This window comes from Lissotriton vulgaris, chromosome 5 (assembly GCF_964263255.1).
Source record: "Lissotriton vulgaris chromosome 5, aLisVul1.2, whole genome shotgun sequence".
Classification (NCBI taxonomy): Eukaryota; Metazoa; Chordata; class Amphibia; order Caudata; family Salamandridae; genus Lissotriton; species Lissotriton vulgaris.
Window position 1 is genome coordinate 305,819,765 of NC_141693.1, and position 18,923 is coordinate 305,838,687.

General features: G+C 45.2%; 1 protein-coding gene across 2 annotated transcripts in view; it reads right to left on the reverse strand.

The window, feature by feature from the left end:
- Positions 1-18,923, reverse strand: part of CFAP74 (cilia and flagella associated protein 74) — a 1,279,283-nt gene that overhangs the window by 891,649 nt on the left and 368,711 nt on the right. For both annotated transcript variants that reach the window (XM_086921531.1, XM_086921532.1), the window contains exons 14-16: positions 6,214-6,387; positions 4,730-4,848; positions 4,185-4,251 (exon numbers count right to left, since the gene is read on the reverse strand). In XM_086921531.1, the coding sequence (XP_086777657.1) occupies positions 4,185-4,251; positions 4,730-4,848; positions 6,214-6,387 (360 nt within the window). The remainder of the gene's footprint in view (positions 1-4,184; positions 4,252-4,729; positions 4,849-6,213; positions 6,388-18,923) is intronic.

The following is an 18,923-nucleotide window of genomic DNA, read 5'->3' on the forward strand; positions in this document are numbered from 1 at the left end:
ACTTCCTTGAGGAGCATGATCAAGACTTATTTGCACAATAAGTGAAGAAGAGAGGGAGGGGGACCCCTGGACTGAGTAGTAGGTGGTTTCTGGACAAATTCTAGCGTGTGACCTTTGGTGACTAGATCCAGCACCCAGCTGTCTGAAGTGTTCTCGTGCCACCGCTGTGCTTAAGCAGACATTTATGTACCCACAGGTCGGGAGGCAATGTTGACTGGCACCCTGAGAAGCTCATTGCTTTCTGGCAGAGTCACAGCCTTGTTGCTGTGTTCCCTTATGGCCGCCCTGGCGAGAGAAACCAGCTGTCGATGACTGACGGTACGACGATTGGTTGCGATATTGAGGCTAGTATTGACGATACTGAAAGGTACACGTCTATATTGCAGAGCGCCCAGAGACTTTGCAGTGTCTGTGTCATTCTTTATTGCTAAAAGAGCATCATCAATATGTTTCCCAAATAGTGAGTCCCCATTGTACGCCATGTCCAGGATCCTAGTCTGAACCTCAGGTATGAAGGTAGTAGATTTAAGCCACCCCTGGCGTTGAGGAACTGCTGCTCCAGCTAATTGCAGAAAGCTCATGTTGGCGATGTCTAACGCACAATCAATTGTTTCGGAGGCAGCTCATTCACCCTCTAATAAACTCTTCTGGGCCTCCTGTCTTTGTTCATCCAGGATGAGATCTAACAATCCTGCCACATCTGACGGTCATGCAGGCCAATGATTGCTAAAGCATTAGCAGCTCTAATTGATGCCAGCGCCATAGAAGAGAATTTCTTCCCCATAAGGTCCATATGATGTCCCTCTCTGTCTTGAGGAGTGGTAATAGGTGTTGCAGGGTTTTTAGAAAGCTTTTGTGAGGCCTGAGATATGCCTTAAAATCATGCAAAAAACAGTCTGTTTGCTTGACAGTAATAGGTAGTTGGAACCTAGTGGCTGCTCTCTGCATCAAATTATGAAATCCTCCGATGTCTTCAGGAGGAGAATCAGAGGGTAAGTGCGGAGGGGATCAGGAGCATTTGCCTGATTAGACAAGTTGCCTTCCTTAACTTCTTTATCCGAGGAGAAAGTGTCCTGGTGTCCAGTGTCAGGTGGACCCTGTGCAGGAGCCGGTGTACTAGGTAAAGTAAGCTCTGGTACCAGAGCTGGAACCTCTACTTGAGAAAGTGGGTTTTCTGTCAGAATTTGTTGAGGAGAAAATCATTGATGATAATCTGGAAACATAGCCTACAGATCCTAAATAAGTGCTGGAGGAATATGAGCCATTTCCCTATGGCGAGATTCCTGTCTGTGATGGAAGTGATAGGCATGACGTGGAGTCATATATTGTTCGTGATAATAATGTTCCAACTGGTAATAATCGTCATCATCAATGTCTTGGCATTTATCCTTGAGCTAAGATGGACTATGAGCTACTCCGTATGGACCCTCATCATCCTCATCATAATCCTCATCTTCTACGAAACCCTCTTAAAGGTGGGTTGGCAGTAGAAGAGAGACTTTACTATAGAACTGAAAAGGCTTTTGAAAAGGCCTCTGAAATGTCTTGAGCTGAGAAACTCCCGTTGACGGGGGCGTCGACGGTGCTGAAATAAGTATTGTAGGAAGGTCCCTCGTCGACGGTCCTGTCGTTGACAGTGGTAAGAGATAATAAGCGCACTCATCGACGATGTTGTCTGCAGGCTCCTCGTCGACGGGCTCGTCATCGACAGGCTTGTCACTGGTGATGCCGTCATCGGTGGCTCTGCCATCGACGGTGTCGTCGTTGACTGTATCTTCGTCGACGGTGGCTTTATCGATGGCTTCTTCATCGACGATGGTTCGCCGACGGACTTCGACAATGGCCTCGTCGTAATAGTGATCCTTGTTGACGAGATAGGAGTGGAAATAGCCGTCTTAGTGACAGTTGCCATAACGATGGCATCAACGAGGTGACACAAATCGTCGACAATGAAGGAACAGTCGTCGTCGACACAGATTTTTTAAAGTGTTTTCTACTTACAGAGTCAGTAGAAGATGATCTTGGACGCTCTGTGAGTGATGTAGAGGGCGGAGACGACTTTGGCTCAGAGGAATGTTTAGAAATCCTCTCTTATGAACAGACTTGTCCTGGGAAGTTTTAAGATGTTTCCTTCCCTCACCTGAGGAGCTTGCTTGAGATCTAGCCCTCTTACTAGACGTGGAAGCTCAGTCCTCTTCCTCAGCCGAAGAAGGAGGACGTTCTTTAGAAGACTTGAGCCATAAAAGTATTCTTGCCTCTCTGTCCCTTAGAGTCTTGCTGGGAAAGGTATGGCAGATCTTACAGTCTTTAGCCTCATGCTTAGGGTAAAGACAATCTTTACGAAGATCATCCTCTTCCCACAGGTCCTGCAGGAGCAGAAGAGGCCCTTTTTGTCAGACATACTTGCTTGAAGAGCTCAGGAGAAGAAAACTGAGTAGCACCCAGAGAGACTCCCTTCCACACGACGTGAGGTTAAAATCTGAGGAGAACTGCTTCTGTTGGGAGTGTTTTAAAGGGAGCTGATTAATTAGAGCTGACGTTTGGTCCTTTTCCTATAAGGACGTAGATAGGCTACTAAGATATAGCCTTTGGCCTCTTTTGGCCTATTTCTTACTTATAGCAAAACACACAAGGTGATGGACGGAATGTTGAACATTGGCAAAACATTTACCCCCAGTCTCAGATCTGAGTTTAACCTAGCATTATTTTGCTCACCACGCCACCCCAGTTCAGACATGGCCATATGCAAATCAGTCTTGACCCTGTGCCTCATGGGAACATTCCAGCCTGAACTGCCAAGCCATGTCTTCCCTGGACCGGAATCAACCATCCTAGGACCGGTTTCTGGCTATCAGCTGTCATCAGCCAGGATAGCTTGACTCCAGTGGCGTAGTGAGCACGGGACCCACGTCTGGGCATACCCTTCCCACATAGGGCGAACAGCAAAACACACATGGTGAGCAAAAAAACGATGGATTTAGGACTAGATCTCTGTAAACTGGTGAATGTATGACATTGTTCTGCATTCTGTCCATCAACTGTTGTTTTTGCATTTTTCACCCAGAGTGGGACGGGTATGCTCAGACGTGAGTCCGGTGCTCTTCATGCCACTGGAATCAAGCTATCCTGGCTGAAGAGGGCTGAAAGCCCGAAACCGGTCCTAGGATGATTGTTTCCAGTCCAGGGAGGACCAGGCTTGGCAGTTCGGGCTGGACTGTTTCCATGGGGCACAGGGTCAAGACTGATTTGCATATGGCTGGGTTAAAACTGGAATGGCATGGAGAGCATATAAACAATGTATTTAGGCCCAGATCTCTGTACTGTGGTGAATGTATGATATTGTTCTGCATTCTGTCCATCAACTGTTGTTTTTGCATTTGTCACCCCGAGTCGGACGGGTATGCTCGGACGTGAGTCCCGTGCTCTCCATGCCACTGGAATCAAGCTATCCTGGCTGATGAGGGCTGAAAGCCCGAAACCAGCCCTAGGATGCTTGCTTCCGGTCCATGGAGGTCCTGGCTTGGCAGTTGGGGCTGGACTGATCCCATGGGGCGCAGGGTCAAGACTGATATGCATATAGCTGTGTTCAAACTGGAATGGCATAGTGAGCAAAAAAACGATGGATTTAGGCCCAGATCTCTGTACTGGGGTGAATGTTTGACATTGTTCTGTAATCTGTCCATCAACTGTTGTTTTTCCTATTTCTTACTTATGGCACTACTTTTGTATTTTACAGTGGGACTGTCATCTCGGCGACGGGGAATGATTCAGGCATGTGAATCTATGAAAGATACCACAATACTGGATAACAGTGGTGCATAAATATTTGATTAATTAGTCTGACTTTTGTATAAAAAGATATTTCATTCTCGTTCTGCAAAGATTGGACATTGCGTTGATATGTACGAAGTGCTTCTCCCATACTTTTAAGATATTCTTCTGTAATTTGGGCTTTTCTGTGGTGTGGTTAGCCCAGGGACTGGAGCACTTGTTTCTTGTAACGACTGGGAGTGCAGTGACATATACCACAACCATATATATATATATCTATAGTATACCTGTAATGAGATCAACACGTGACAATGTGTCTTTTTGGGGCTATTTATCAGTATAAAACCCATATACATTTATCAGTACATGAATAGGCAACCAATTAATGCCAAAGTCAGATATATTTCACCTACCATTGGTTTAAAGGTCACTGCCATTTCACAGGACATTCCAGGGCACAACTGTCCCGGCGGGTCAAACCTATAAAAACATTATTAAGTGACATATAAGTTAACTTACCACAACAAAGATACTCTGTTTACATATTTACCAAACAACTGTGGTTTTTCTTGCCTACCACTCTACTCAAAGCAAGTGTTGGAAGAAGTATTTCTGAAAAAGTTTGAGTTAAGTGATATGTAATAACTGCAATCCAGGTTTTCAGGATAACCATTTATGATGCCCGAGTTACATATAGCTCAACTGTATATAAAAACTTTTTTAGGGGATATGCGTAAAATCTGGCATAGATCTGGTCTTCTGGAACGTGTGTTGCACTTCCTCAAGTCTACATCTCTTTACATCTGTAAAGTAACATATCTTCACTGCTACATTTTGCACTAATAAACAATTCAACCTTAAGGAGTAATCGACTAATAAAGCATAGCACTTGAAGTGTGGGAAATATGGACACTCTAGTAGCGAATACTTTTCTTCAGTCATAGCCCATTCTACTTACTGTATAACGATGAAGTCTTTCAGATGCTCACTGACACCCGATAGCTTGCAGAAATTAATGCTGTAGGAGGCGTTGGTGAGAATGATCTTTTTCTTGTAGGTTTTGCCAACATCAAAGTCCTGAAAGTAATATTAATATTTTGTTAAGTTTCAAAGGAGGTTTGATTATGTTCCCAGGGGGACATCACAAATAATGTCTTTCTACTGCCATTTCTTCTCCCCACAGCTCTATAATATATTTTAGGTCAACAGTCACAACAAAAGAGGAATCCTCACAGGACATAAAGTTATGCGTGCCTGTGTAGAGGGATGACAACATCAATTGTTTTGCACACTAACTTCAAAGCAATGGAAATAAACAGGCATGTGATGTGAACAACTCAGGATATCAAGAGGTTTTCAAACTTGCTAGTGCCACTGAAAGTCAAAAGGGTTGGAGAAGAATCATTCACATGTTATTCTACAAAGTTCAAGCAACTTTAGTCTCAGACGACTATCAGGTTGATCGTATGCCGCTCTGGCAGCTCTGATCTACTTGCTATTTGAGTTATCCACACATACATTTAGAATTCTTGTTCCTTTAGTTTCTTTAGTATTTCTCTCCACAGATTTACCATGCATGGACTTTGGTTTTTTAAGCTATACCATTTAAATGTCTAGCAACCTACCTAACTGATTATCTGGGTTATAGCCTAGACACACCTTGCAGACATGGACCCTTGTTCTTTTTAGTCATATGCCACACAAACCCAGCAGTCATAGTCCCTAGATCAGCGCATTATATCTTACAAATATCCTGTAGGTGTGGTCTCTTTCTTTCTCACAGTCACATCCTACATACACTAACACATAGGCCTGCACTGATATCTCTGTGTTTAACATATAACCAATGTGTATCTCATATTCCTGGGCCTTTTGGGTATTGTTACTATTACCCTCCACATATTTATAAGCTTGGTTTCCTAGTTCATTCCATGCTTCTCTTACAAACAATTGAAAACCTTGTTCCATGGTTCCTTTGGAGGGCTTACCTTACACACATCATCTAGCAACGAAGGTCATCTGGTTTCTTTCAGCTACTATCTACACACACATTTACCAGCTAAGATTCCTCAGTTACTTTCACAAAAATCCCAGGCACACCTAAAGGTCATGTCACCCTTGCTCCTATGATATGTGTTTGCCTAGCATATCAGTCCTAGTGATCCAAGAAGCCTTTAGAAGGGCAAAGTATTCGAGAATCCCTATTAACATAAGCCAATTTTGTGTTTCATCTGTCGCTCCAAAAATGAAGAAATCATGGTAACTAGCAGCCTGCGGTTAACGTAACTACTTCGCCAATGTGAAGTCTCCAGTGACAACTCATTGTCATCCAGCAGAGAGAGAGAGAGCAAAAGAGAGAGAGGGCGCGAAAGAGAGACAGAGTGAATGTGCAGTATGAAAAGAAAGATGCTCAAGTTCACTCCCCTCATCCCCATCACCTACCTTGAAATGAATGACATCAGGCTTGCTGTAGAATGGGCATCCCTTGAACTCGTGGCCTGAGGCAACCTGCTTCCGAAATATTCCACCACGCAGCTTCTCCAGTGTTTCAGCTAACATTTCCTGCTCTGCTTTATTCCTGCCCACGGGTCTAACTTCAGCTCCCTCCTTCTGCACCTGTAAGATACAAAATACAAAAAAATAAACACATTAACATCCTGATTTAGTTTAGAAAGTAATTCCAACGATCTCTATGCCAACTCTACAGACATAAGTTAATTAAAAAATTAAATGTCAAATACACATTCTAAATACTAGTTTAAAAAGAATGGGAGCGTAATGCAATGAAAAGTCGAAGTCCTTCCCTCATATATAGGTATAATGCATAGGCTTATCAAGCTTCATCAAACACTATACTGCCAAAAGGACAAAAATGTGCTACATCATAGCAATGCCATAATTAACATAAAATCAGGAATCTATATGGAAGTGTTTGTATATGACTAAATAAACTACCTGCAAGGCACTAATTACAAGTAGCATGGTACTCCTACCGTAAACACTGATGATGTGTGGTAACCTCATTCAGTACAGTGTGATTACAAGTAAATCCTCACGTAATGGGGAATGACTATATAGACAATGTTTTACCAGGCGTAATTTTGCACAGTATTACCGTTTAAAGTGAGAATTACACACCGTATTTATGCTCCATTCCAGTGGTGCTTCTAGAAGTGAATTTGAAGGGGCACACATTGGCACATTGGGCCACAGATACATGTGCCAGGGACAATTATATATATATACAGCGGACCAAGACTGCTTGGGGAGACGCTGGCACTGTCTCCAGCCTCGGTTTCAGTGGATGGGGTCGGCTGGAAGTTGGGGACTCGAGGCTGTTTATGTCCTTCAATTTTCCACGAGTTTAACCTGCTGCAACAAGGTACTTACCATCACGCTGCATCATGGGGCACGTAGTTCTTACATTTGGATTGTCATGATGACGTGCTGCAGACAAAGGAGTTGCAGGTGAGCCCTTCATCATTGAATTGAAGGGGCCTAATTTAGAAACCTATCAGGGAACTTGGTTTTGGAACTGAAGCATTTGAGAAAGGCGTCCAGCCGAAACCGTCCAATTTTCAATATACAGACATTGAAACCCCGCTGTGTACTCTGCTCATCTCTGAAGGGTGGAGAGTTTTGGTGCAACAAGAGCCTGTTGGCTCGAAACGCGTCTGTTTGTTTGCCCAATAAACAAATCTTGAACGTACCTGGCTGGTGTGGCTTTTCATCTCTTCGATAGACGATCGGATTAAGTGGAGATATATATATATATATATATATATATATATATATATATATATATATATATATATATTTATGTTTTTGAATGGAGTAATGTAGAGCAGAGTGGCGGAGAGTGTTATGTTGTAAAGTGGAGAATTGTAGAGTGGAGTAGAGTGGAGTGGCGCAGTATACAGGGGGGTAAAGTGGTTTATAGTGGAGAAGAGTCTTTTAGAGTGGAGTGTCGTACAGTAATGCGGCGTGTTGTACACTACAGTACAGTATCCTACAGTAGAGCGGAGTGTTGTATACTGAGGTAGAGTGGCATAAAGTGGAGGGGCACACATTGGAGTACAGTCTTCTTGAGCGGTGTTGTATGGAGTGAAGTGCTGTGTCAAAGTACAGTGGATTGTCACAGAGTGCAGTGGCAGTCATAAAGTGTAGTGTCGTACAGTGCAGTGTTGTATACTGTTGTGTCGTTAAGTGAAGTGTGGTCAAGTGGAGTGCTTGCGAATAGAGTGTTGTAGACTGTCAGAATGGAGTTGAGTGTTGTAGAGTGAAGTGGCATAGAGTCGGGTAGTATGAAGGACAGTGTGCTAAATTAAGAGTGCTGTGTCATATAGTGGAGTGGTGTGTCGTAAAGAGGAGTGGAGTGGTATATCGTCGAGTGTCACAGAGTTTAGTATAGTGGTGAAGAGTAGATGGGCATACAATGGAGTCAGGTCTTTTATAGTGACAAAGTGTAGTACAGTGTTGTAGAGTGGAGTTGCATACATTGCAGTAGAGTGACAGACAATAAAGCTACAAGGAGCAGCATAGAATGGAGTAGATACCGTGGCACAGAGTGGGATAAAGTGCAGTAGATTGGAGTAAAGTGGAGTGTGGTAGCAATGAGTGGAATAAAGTGTCAGAGTGGAGTGGAGTGGTGTGTCATAGAGTATACTAGCATGGAGTGCAGTAGAGTGGTGTGGCATAGCATACAGTTGAATAAAGTGTCATAAATTGGAGTCTGTGTTGAGCAGAGGCATGTTACTAAGTGTTGGAAAGTGTTGTAGAGTGGAGCTGCAAACAGTGTATTAGAGTCTTCTAGAGGACAGTGACGTACATTATTGTAGAACGTGGTTAAGTGGATTGGCACTGTTATAGAGTAGAAAGGAGGGGTGGCGTACAGTGGAGGAGAGTGGGGTGTTGTCTCATAGAGTGGAGCGGCATACAAAGAGATGCAAATGCAAAAAGAACAACTGATGGACAGAATGCAGAGCAATAACAATACATTCACCCCAGTAGACAGAGCTGGGCCTAAATCCATTGTTTTTTGCTCACCATGCCATTCCAGTTTGGACCCAGCCATATGCAAATCAGTCTTGACCCAGCGCACAGGAGGCTTGTTTCCGGTCCAGGGAGGACCTGGCTTGGCAGTTTGGTCTGGACTGTTCCCATGAGGCACACGGTCAAGACTGATTTCTATATGGCTGGGTCCAAACTTGGGTGGCATAGTGGGCAAAAGAATAATGGATTTAACCCAGATCTCTTGACTGGGGGAGAATGTTTGAATCATTCATTCCGTCGATCATTTGTTGCATTTATACAAAGAGATGCATACAGTGTCATAAAGTGGAGTAGAGTACCATAGAGCAGCATAAATTAGAGTAGAGTGGCATACAGTGAAGTGTTTTACAGAAGAGAGAGGGGTACAGAGTGGAGTCAAGTGTCTGAGAGTGGCATACAGTATAGTACAGTGTTGTAGAGTGTGTTTGCATAGAGTACAGTAGGCTGTCCCACAATGGAGCTGCATAGAGTGGATTGATGTACAGGAGCGTAGAGTGAGGTAGTCTTATACACGAGTAGAGTGGAGAAACCTATGCCTGACCCTAAAATGGCGCCTGATAAGGACAACTCAAATAAAGAAGGACAGAATCACCCCACGCTAACCCGCTGCTGAGGCTTTCAGCCCTGGAGACTGTGTCGTTCCAGGGTTTGAAGCAGTCCAGGAAATTAATAAATATTTACTGAATTCGATTGCACCTAGGAAACCTGTACCTGACCCTAAAATGGCGCTCGATGAGGACATCTCAAACAGAGATGGACAGAATCGCCCGACGCTAACCGCCAAATTGTTACTCTGATGGCTGGTTTCACTTTCTCTCTCGCAAGTATCAGGACGCAGTAATTCACCTTCTACGATCGGCCCCTTGATGCACCCGGAGGCCCTGTGATGCAGCCATCTCCCTGGACTGGAGGAATCAAGCAAAAGAGAAGAGAGCTTCTATAAACTCTAAGCCCTTCCTCATAATCATCTCTAATTAGGGATAGCTTAATCTCTGAACAGTGTCCATTTTGCACCACACTGTAGGAATCAATCAATTGAAGAGGGCATCTCTAAGCTCCAAGCCCTTCCTAATAATCAACTCAAATAGTGATGGTTAACCCTGACGAACGGCCATTTTGGTATGGGCACAATCTCACCTACCCTCCTAACTAATTGCTTTTTAACGGGATATTCTCACTTGATTAAATACATAATCTACTGGAGCTATCTTCTAACAGCTGTACACGCTTCAAGTTCAAAGTGACCTAAATCTATTGAAATGCTGACTGAGGACCCCCATAACAAATCAGGACGCTGCACCATGAGCAAATGAACTCTGACCACTCCCCAGTGATCAACAAGAGCTACTTTGCTCCGCATCATGATGTCCTTACCTCAAAAGTCTTTTTATTCTTTCTTTGTCTAAATTGCACTTTACTAGAATTTTATCGCTGCTCGTACCCCTATTCTTTTATCGTTACTCGATGCCTATCATGTCAATTTAATTTTTGTTTGTCCTCAATATATTTCGCATTCTTTTACCCTTACCAGATACCTCCCCTGTTAATGTACTTATTGTTTGTTTTTGCATTCCCCCTCACCCCTACCCCGCAATTTCTTGGCTTCTGTCTCTCCATTCCCAATTGAGTACTTCCACTTCCTGACTCTATCCTATTACCCCATCTCGGTTCACCTCACACTCCCCCTTCAATTCTCTGCTCTCCCTCTTATTTATCACATCTTTCCCCCCCTTCTTCAATCCAATCCTGTGATCCCCACACCCTTCCCCCCACTTTGTCTCCCTCTCCTCCCCTTTTGTGTTAACTCATTCTATGGTGGCTACCGCTTACTTGTCCTCTGTACTACAACCCTTCTCAATTTTAACCCTCGACAATTCTTAACTCTTGCCCCAACCTTTCAGCCTATCTTCCCACACTCTCAGACTTTTCTCTCTACCCCGCCCTCTCGCCCTCTCCATCTTTCACTCCACTTTCTCTCATGCCCGCCCATTCAACCATCCCAGCTGTCTTATTATGCCTCCCTCCAATCACTCTGTCACTCCACCGACACTTTAATCACTAGGTTTGGCACCAACTCGTGGACCAATCTTTACCCTCCCAATCTCTCTAAAAATGCCAAGAAAAACCTGAAACATAAACTCCTAATTCATCACCACGAAACCCTTTTTGTACTTCCATTGTCAAGACCAATTACATCTTCTACTCGAAGCGTCCCTCCAAATGGAAAAGTATATTCCTCCGCCACTTACCCATAAAGAAATCCATCAAAATCCCATATGGCCTGAAGCAATCCACCACTCCATCCCCCACATTCGCTGGAGAAATTGACATCTCCATCTTCAAATCAGGAAATATCCTCATTCAAGCCTCTGAAAACCACCTCACCATCTTCGAACACCACTTCAACCACCTATATGATCTACTATCCTCACCTTCTCATTCTTCCTCAGCCGTGCAAACACACCAAGTCCTCACAACGACACTTCCCCTGACTCCAGCTCCACCCCCCCTTGATTTCTTTGATATCTTTGAAATCTCCCAATCCCAGCCCTTGCTTCCGACCGCTGACACTACACCCGCTCCCGCCCTTGTCCCCTCCCCCTCTTATCTGATTCTCACCCCCTCCACTCCCTCAGACTCTCTCTCACCCATCCCCAACCTTTTACCTCTTATCCCTCTTTCCTCCTTTCCCCTGCTGCCCAATCCATCCTCTCCTTTCCCCTCTACCATCTCCACCACCTCCTGCCCCCTCACACCCAACCCAAACCTTTCTCCTCCTAACTCTCTTTCCTTCTCCCCCTCAATTCCTGTTGCCCCTACTCCTCCCCTACAACACATCGAATCCCCTCACTCCTTCTCCATTACTGCACCACGATGTCCTCACATACTACCAGTTCTTTTTGATCCTCAACCGCAAAGACAGGACTGCTCATCTCCTCCCCACCCTCCATCCACACCCCCTCCCTTAGCACCCATTAAACCGCTGGGTTACTGGACACTCACACAGCCATCCTACAGCAGGTCGGAATCGGGAACACCCCTCTCATCCCGCCTCCTGGATTCCCTCCTCTCCCACCGCCTACTCCTCTCCCTCCGAATAAATTGGATCAAACCCTCATCCACACAGACCCCCTTTCCTCCTTATCCTCCCCCTTCATTCATAACTCAATCGCTTCTTAACATTGAAATCCACCTCTCTATCTTATCATTAGAACTCTCCTCCTCAGGAAAGACTTGATCACCCTCCGTGACACAAAGTCTTACAACCATCCCATCTCCTTCGGCGACACTCCTCCCAACTTTTCTCCCCCTCCCCAAGGTTGCACCTCTCCTAATGACATCCTCTACGATGGATTCCCCCGTAACTGCCTTCCCATCTCTCCTCTTAAGTCTACCCACCCTCCCTCCCTGGACCTAAAGATCTGTAAGAATCCCTACCCTCCTAGCCCTTTGACCGTTGAATCTCACATACCTCTTCCCCCCTTTTCATCGTCCCCTGGGATTAACCCCCGCCCCACCGCCACTGGCTCGCCCAAGCTCCCTCCACCATCATCTATGACTACTGATAAGGATATTCCTCACTCCACTATTCCCGTGATCCTGGGAATTAGCCTCACCCCCATCTCCCCCCGTTCCCTAAGGCCTTCCCCGCAACACACCACTGTTTACTCTGAAACTACTCCTACTTTCAACCCCAAACCTCAAAAGTTGCATGCTCATCAACTGTCGATCGGCTGCACGCCATGCCACGGAAATCTCGGAGACTATCCTCAGTGAAGCCATTGACATCACCTTTCTTACTGAAAGCAGGCTCAAGACTCACTCCTCATCTATTCTCGACATGCTCTCCCCCCCAGGCTACTCCATCTCCAGAAAAGACAGACCTATCAAAATCGGGGGTGGCCTAGCCACCATCTATAAAGATGACCTCCCTCTCTCACTTGTCAAGAACCCCGACCAAACCACTGTCAAACATCTAGTAGCCAAACTTATAGTTCAGGGGGCCCCTCCAATTCGACTCTACAATATCTATCATCCCCCTGGCGACCCTATTCCATTTGTAGAGGAACTGTCGGACCTTCTTTCCCAAGCCTCAATTTCCTACTCCAATAACTTTTTTCTCTGAGACTTTAATATTCACTGGAACAATAATAGTGACCCCTCTGTTTTAACCCTCAATGATCTCCTTGACGTTACTGACTTGATCCAACTTTGCCATTCTCCTACACACGACAAAGGAGCGACGCTAGATGCGATCATCACCAGCAAAGATGTAGCCTCCCTCTCGAACATTGTCCCCATCGATTGGTCGGACCATCACCTCATCCTCTTCACGATCAACAGATTCACTCCTCCCCCAACTGTCACTAACCTTAAAATGAAGAAACTAACCAGAAACCTTCACCTTGTCCCCCCTGGCGCACTAGAATCCTCACTCAAAGCCAAACTTCATCTACCCCCTCCCTCACAAAATGCTACCAATATTACCGAACACTACAACAAAACAATCACTGAAATCCTTGACCACATTGCACCAGCCATACTAAAACCGCTAAAAAACGTCCCTTCCAAATCCTGGTTTAATGCTGAACTTAACAATGAAAGATGTGCACTCAGAATGTCCGAGCTCTCCTGGAGACAACACCCCTCTCCCTCGAACCTCGCACTCCTCAGATCCGCTAGGTACAACTACAAAAAACACATCCTTAGTGAAAAGGCCTCCTTCTTCCGTGCTCAACTGGATCAAGCCAAGAATAGACCCAGGGAATTATTTAACATCATCAAAAAACAATCTGCGTCCGCCACCCCCAAGTTGACCGCCACCACAGAAAATTTCGAACTAATTGCGAATTTCTTCTCCGGAAAAATTGCCAAAATCGACGCATTCTTTGCTTCAAATCCCCCCGCAAGGTGTCTCACCCCTCCTTGTCCTCCCACCCTTGACACCTTTAACACCTTTGCCTCCTCTTGATCCTTTTCCACCCTCTGATCCTGCTCTTCGCCCGCTCACTGCCACCCGCCAAGATCTTTTTCTCCCTAGCCCACAGCCTAAAAACAATGCCTCCTGGCTTCATTTTAGCCCAGTTTCTGAGCGAGAAGTTCTCAACATCATCTCCAAGCTCAAGCCCTCCTCCCATACCCTGGACCCTCTCCCTTACAATATCGTTCAAGACCTAAAACATATCATCACTCCTTATTGGACTACCATCATCAACACATCCCTGGCCACGGATTGTGTCCCTGTTTCCCTCCAGATGGGCCAAATCTCACTCATCCTTAACAATACTACAGCCGACCCTAACGACCTTAACAATATTCGCGCATCTCTAATCTTACCCTTCTCTCTAAAGCACTCAAAAAATGCGTCCTGCTCCAACTGGATAATCACATTGACTCATTTTCCCTTCTTGATGTATTTCAGTAAGGTTTCCGAAAGGGTTGTAGCACGGAAACTGCAATGCTCAACATTGTCGATGACATCCACCACTTCTTTGACAAGGGGGAGGCTTCCCTTCTCATCCTTCTTGACCTTTCTGCTGCCTTCGATACTGTCAACCACTCTGCCCTACTCAATACCCTCAAATATCGCTTTGACCTCCTTCTTCCAGCACAGAACCTCTCGAAACCTACACCTGTTTTCCTTGGTGCACCCCAGGGGTCTATTCTCTCTCCCTCTCTTTTTAACCTCTTCATGGAACCCCTCACCCTCATTCTAAAGAAAGCAGGTATCAACTACCACCTCTATGCTGATGACACCCAACTTTACTGTAAAATTAAATCCCACTCTGACATTCTGCATATCAATGATACCCTGACTAAGATCCAACAATGGTTCCATCACAACCACCTGAAACTCAACCCTAAAAAAACTGAAATCATTCTCTTTGCCCCTAAAAATAACCAGCTCCTCGTGCAACACTGTCTCTCTGACCTAAATGCTCTCAACTGCTCCCTTTCCATCTCTAACTCAGTCAAATCTCTCGGTATTAGCATTGACCAAAACATCAGCCTTTCCCCTCACATAAAAAGTGCTGTCAAAGGAGCACTCTTTTCACTTCTTCACCTCAAAAAAATCAAACCCTTCATCCCTGCTGATGACTTTAAATCTGTTGTACAATCATTAGTTCTCTCCAGACTCGACTATGGCAACTCTCTGCTCTTAGGTACTCCTAAAGTCCATCTAGCCCCAATCAAGTCAGTCTTGAACCTTGCGGCCAGGCTTATCACGGATTCTAAGAGGCGGGATCACATCTCGCCAATCCTCAAAGATCTCCAATGGCTTCCACTGGATGGCAGATCCATCTACAAAAATGCTTGGATTACGCATAAGGCCTTGCACCCTCAAACCCCACTGTAACTCTCCCAAAAACTTCACAAAGCCGGCTGCTCCAGAGAATTGAGAAGCTCCAATGCCCTCATGCTGGTCCCTCCCTTGGTTAAAAAGAAATCAACTCAAGCACGCTCTTTCTCCTGTAACCCTCCCAACATTTGGAACTCTCTTCCCAAAGATCTACATTGCAACCCCTGATACCTCAGCTTCAAAAAAGATCTCTAACGACACATTCTTCTCAAACACTGGGGTCCTTAATCCTGTTTCCCTCCCAGGTGTCTCCTAACCTCCCCCTTATTTTTCCTTTTTGCCCCTCTGCTTCTTACTTGACCTTCCAACCCCGCTTTGCTTCCCACATCTTCCTCCTTCCTCCTTTTCACTTCTGCCCACTTCTTTCCCCTACTTGTTTTCTTCTCTCCTTACTTCCTCCATATCCCCTCCTCAACCCTATTCCCTCCCCCTTCCAATCTGACCTTTACGACTTACTCCTTCATCCAATCGCCCTTACTGGTTCTTAACGTTACTGCCTATACCTTTGATTTACATTTATTGTTCCTTTACTTTTTGTTCTCATAACCTGCCTCTCCTTTATGTTTGAGCTGTTAATTATATTTGTTTTTATCTTTTGCCTGTAAAGCGCTCTGATACCCTCGGGTCTTGCCAGCACTATATAAAACTGTTCAAATAAAAAAATTAAAACATTACGTGGTGTGAAGTAAAGTATGATAGAGCGTACTGGCGTGTCGTACAGTACAGTGGTGTGGAGTGGAGTAGAGTTGGGGAAACTCATTAACTGGAGTGGAGCCTCATACAGTGCAGTTGAGTGCTATATTGTGGAGTGTTGAAAAGTCTCGTACAGTGTTGTACAACGGGGTGCACAGGTATAGAGTGGAGTACAGAGCTGGACAGTGGAGTGTATGGGATAGAGTGTAGTTGAGCTTCGTAGAGTGGAGTTATATAGAGTAGAAGAGAGTGTTGTAAAGTAAAGCAGCATAGAGTGGTGTGTTGTACACTGAAGTGGCATGGGTGGGGTAGCGTAGAGTGGAGTGGCATACAGTGGAATAACAGAATGCAGTGGCATACAGTGGTATAGCATAGAGGGGAGTAGCGAAGAGTGGAGTAGTGTACAATGGAATGGTGTAGACTGGTGTGGCGTATAGTAGTGCAGGGTAGAGTGGAATACCATATAGTGGACTGGCATAGAGTGGAGTTCTGTTCAGTGTGATAGCATAGAGTGGCCTGGCATAGAGTGGATGGAAGTACAGTGAAATAGTGTAGAGTGGTGTACAGTGGAGTGGCGTTGAGTGGAATAGCGTACAATGGAGTAGCACAGAGTGGAGAGGTGTACAGTGGAGTGATGTAGACTGGAGCAGCGAACCGTTGAGTGGAGGAGAGTGGAATAGCATGCAGGGAAGTTTCGTCCAAATGGAACAGCATAGAATGCAGTAGAGTAGTATGGAGTGACATTCAGTGTCATAGAGTTAAGTGGCATACAGTGGATTCCATAGAGTGGAATGGCATACAGTGGAATAGTGGAGTAGCGTACAGTGGAGTGACGTAGAATAGAGTGGGGTACAGTGGAATAGCATATAGTGGGGTGGCATCCAAGGGAATGGAGTTGAATGGATTAGCATAGAGTGGAGTGGCATACACTGGAGTAGTGTAGAGTGGAGTGGCATACAGTGGAATAGCGTTGAGTGGAGTGGCATAGAGTGGAATAGCGTAGAGTGGAGTGGCGTACAGTGGAGCGGTGTAGACTGAAGTGGCATGCAGTGAAGTGGAATAGTATACAGTGGAGTGGCGTTCAAGGGAATAGAATGGAGTGCCGTACAGTGGAGTAGCTAAGCGTACAGTAGAGTGCCATACAGTGGAACAGTGTAAAGTGGAGGGTCATAGAGTACATGGCATACACTGGAATAGCTGTTGTAGATGATTCTAGGACTCTAGTAAATATTCCCGATTTCGTGCCCTTATGTGGTTATATCAAATCATACCCTTATATAGGCATAAGAATCATACCCATATTAAGACATAGCCAATGCAGTCCAAATACAGCAAGGCTACTCCCATAGACTCCTAGAAAGCACAACGCGTTCTTAAACAAACCAAGCCTCCAGCAGCCCGGGAATTCCCCCTGCTTCTGTATTGATTTGTCCTAGAACTCCTGGAGCCTTGAAAGAACTGTGAGTTCTTAGTGACGTCTTATGTCCAACCTTAGGTCAAACTCGGCACCTTCCAGGTATAAATATACCAGCATCTGCCTTAAGCAACACACAGTGGTTTGGAGCAGATCGGCTATCTACTTGCCCGACGCCCTGCTTATGCAAGTGCCGAAGGAAGCTGACCCTCCCGAGAGAGATACTGTCTTTTCTCCTGCCGAGAAATCCAGCTCCAGTGTTTCCCTGTCACCCTTGCGGGTTGCTGGGAGATCGAGTCCCGAGAAAGAGATACAAGACCTCCTTCATTCTATAACCAAGGTACGGAGCTGATTAGACCCATAGAGAATTCTTGATTCAGATTCTTGGCAAAAACGATAACTCATCTACTCCTTGAGCCTCAGAGGAATGGCGTAGACTGGAGTGGCATACAGTGGAGTGACGTACAGTGGAATACCATACAATGGAGTGGCGTAGAGTGTAGCTGAATACAGTGTAAAAGCGTTGACTGGAGTGTCATAGAGGGAAGAGGCATACAATGGAGTGGTGTGCAGTGAAGTAGGGTAGTAGTGGTGTAGAGTAGAGTGACATAGGGATGCAGGTGAAATTTGGCAGGAATGTAGATTATGGTGTGCAGACTAACGCAAAACAGCAAATTGAGCTGCTTTCTCCTGATTTACCAAGCAACGCAGGGCCACGCATGGTGGCCTTGTGTTGCTTCGTAAATCTGAGTTTTGCGTTTGCCAATTCAACATCATGGGTGACGCAAGGGTAACACATCAATAATTCAGGTAGGCCTTAGTTATATATTGGACTCAGAGTGGGAGTGGATTGGGTACGTATGTGTCTGATTGAGTCTGGGAGTGGGTGCATGAGTCTCTGAGTGGATCTGTGAGAGGGTGCAAGAGTCTCCAAGTGAATCTGTGAGTGGGTGTATGAGTGTCAGAGTGGGTCTGTGAGTGAGTGCATGAGTGAGTGAGTGGATGAGTGAGTCTCTGAGTTGGCCTGTGAGTGTGTGTGTGTTAATCTCTCAGTGCTTCTGCTCGTTTTGCCCGTAATTTTCTGCTTGCTCCTGACCTTTATTCTGCTTCTTTTTGCTCGTTGCTGTCCTTTATTAAGCCTCTTTCTGCTTGTTTCTGACCTTTATTCTGCTACCTTCTGGCCTATTTACTGCCTCTCTCTGCTCGTTTCTCACTTTTATTTTGCCTCTTTGTGCCAGTTGCTGACCTTCAGTTTGCCTCTTTCTGCTCATTTCGCAGGTTTATTTTGCCTCTTTCTGATTGTAGCTGACCTTTATTTTGCCTCTTTCTGCTAATTTCTGACCTTTATTTTACCTCTTTCTGTTTGCTTCTGACCTCAACTTTGCCTGTTTCTGCTAGTTTCTAACCATTATTTTGCCTCTTGCTGCTGGTTTCACACGTTCATTTTTTCCTTCTTTAGGCTCGCTTCCCACCCTTATTCTGCCTCTTTCTCTTCCCTTCCGACCTTTATTCTGCCTCTTTCGGCTTGCTTCTGATCTTTATTTTACCTTTTTCTACTTGTTGCTGAACTTTATTCTGCCTCTTTCTGCTCCTTCCTGACCTTTATTAGGAATCTTTATGCTTCCTTCTGAC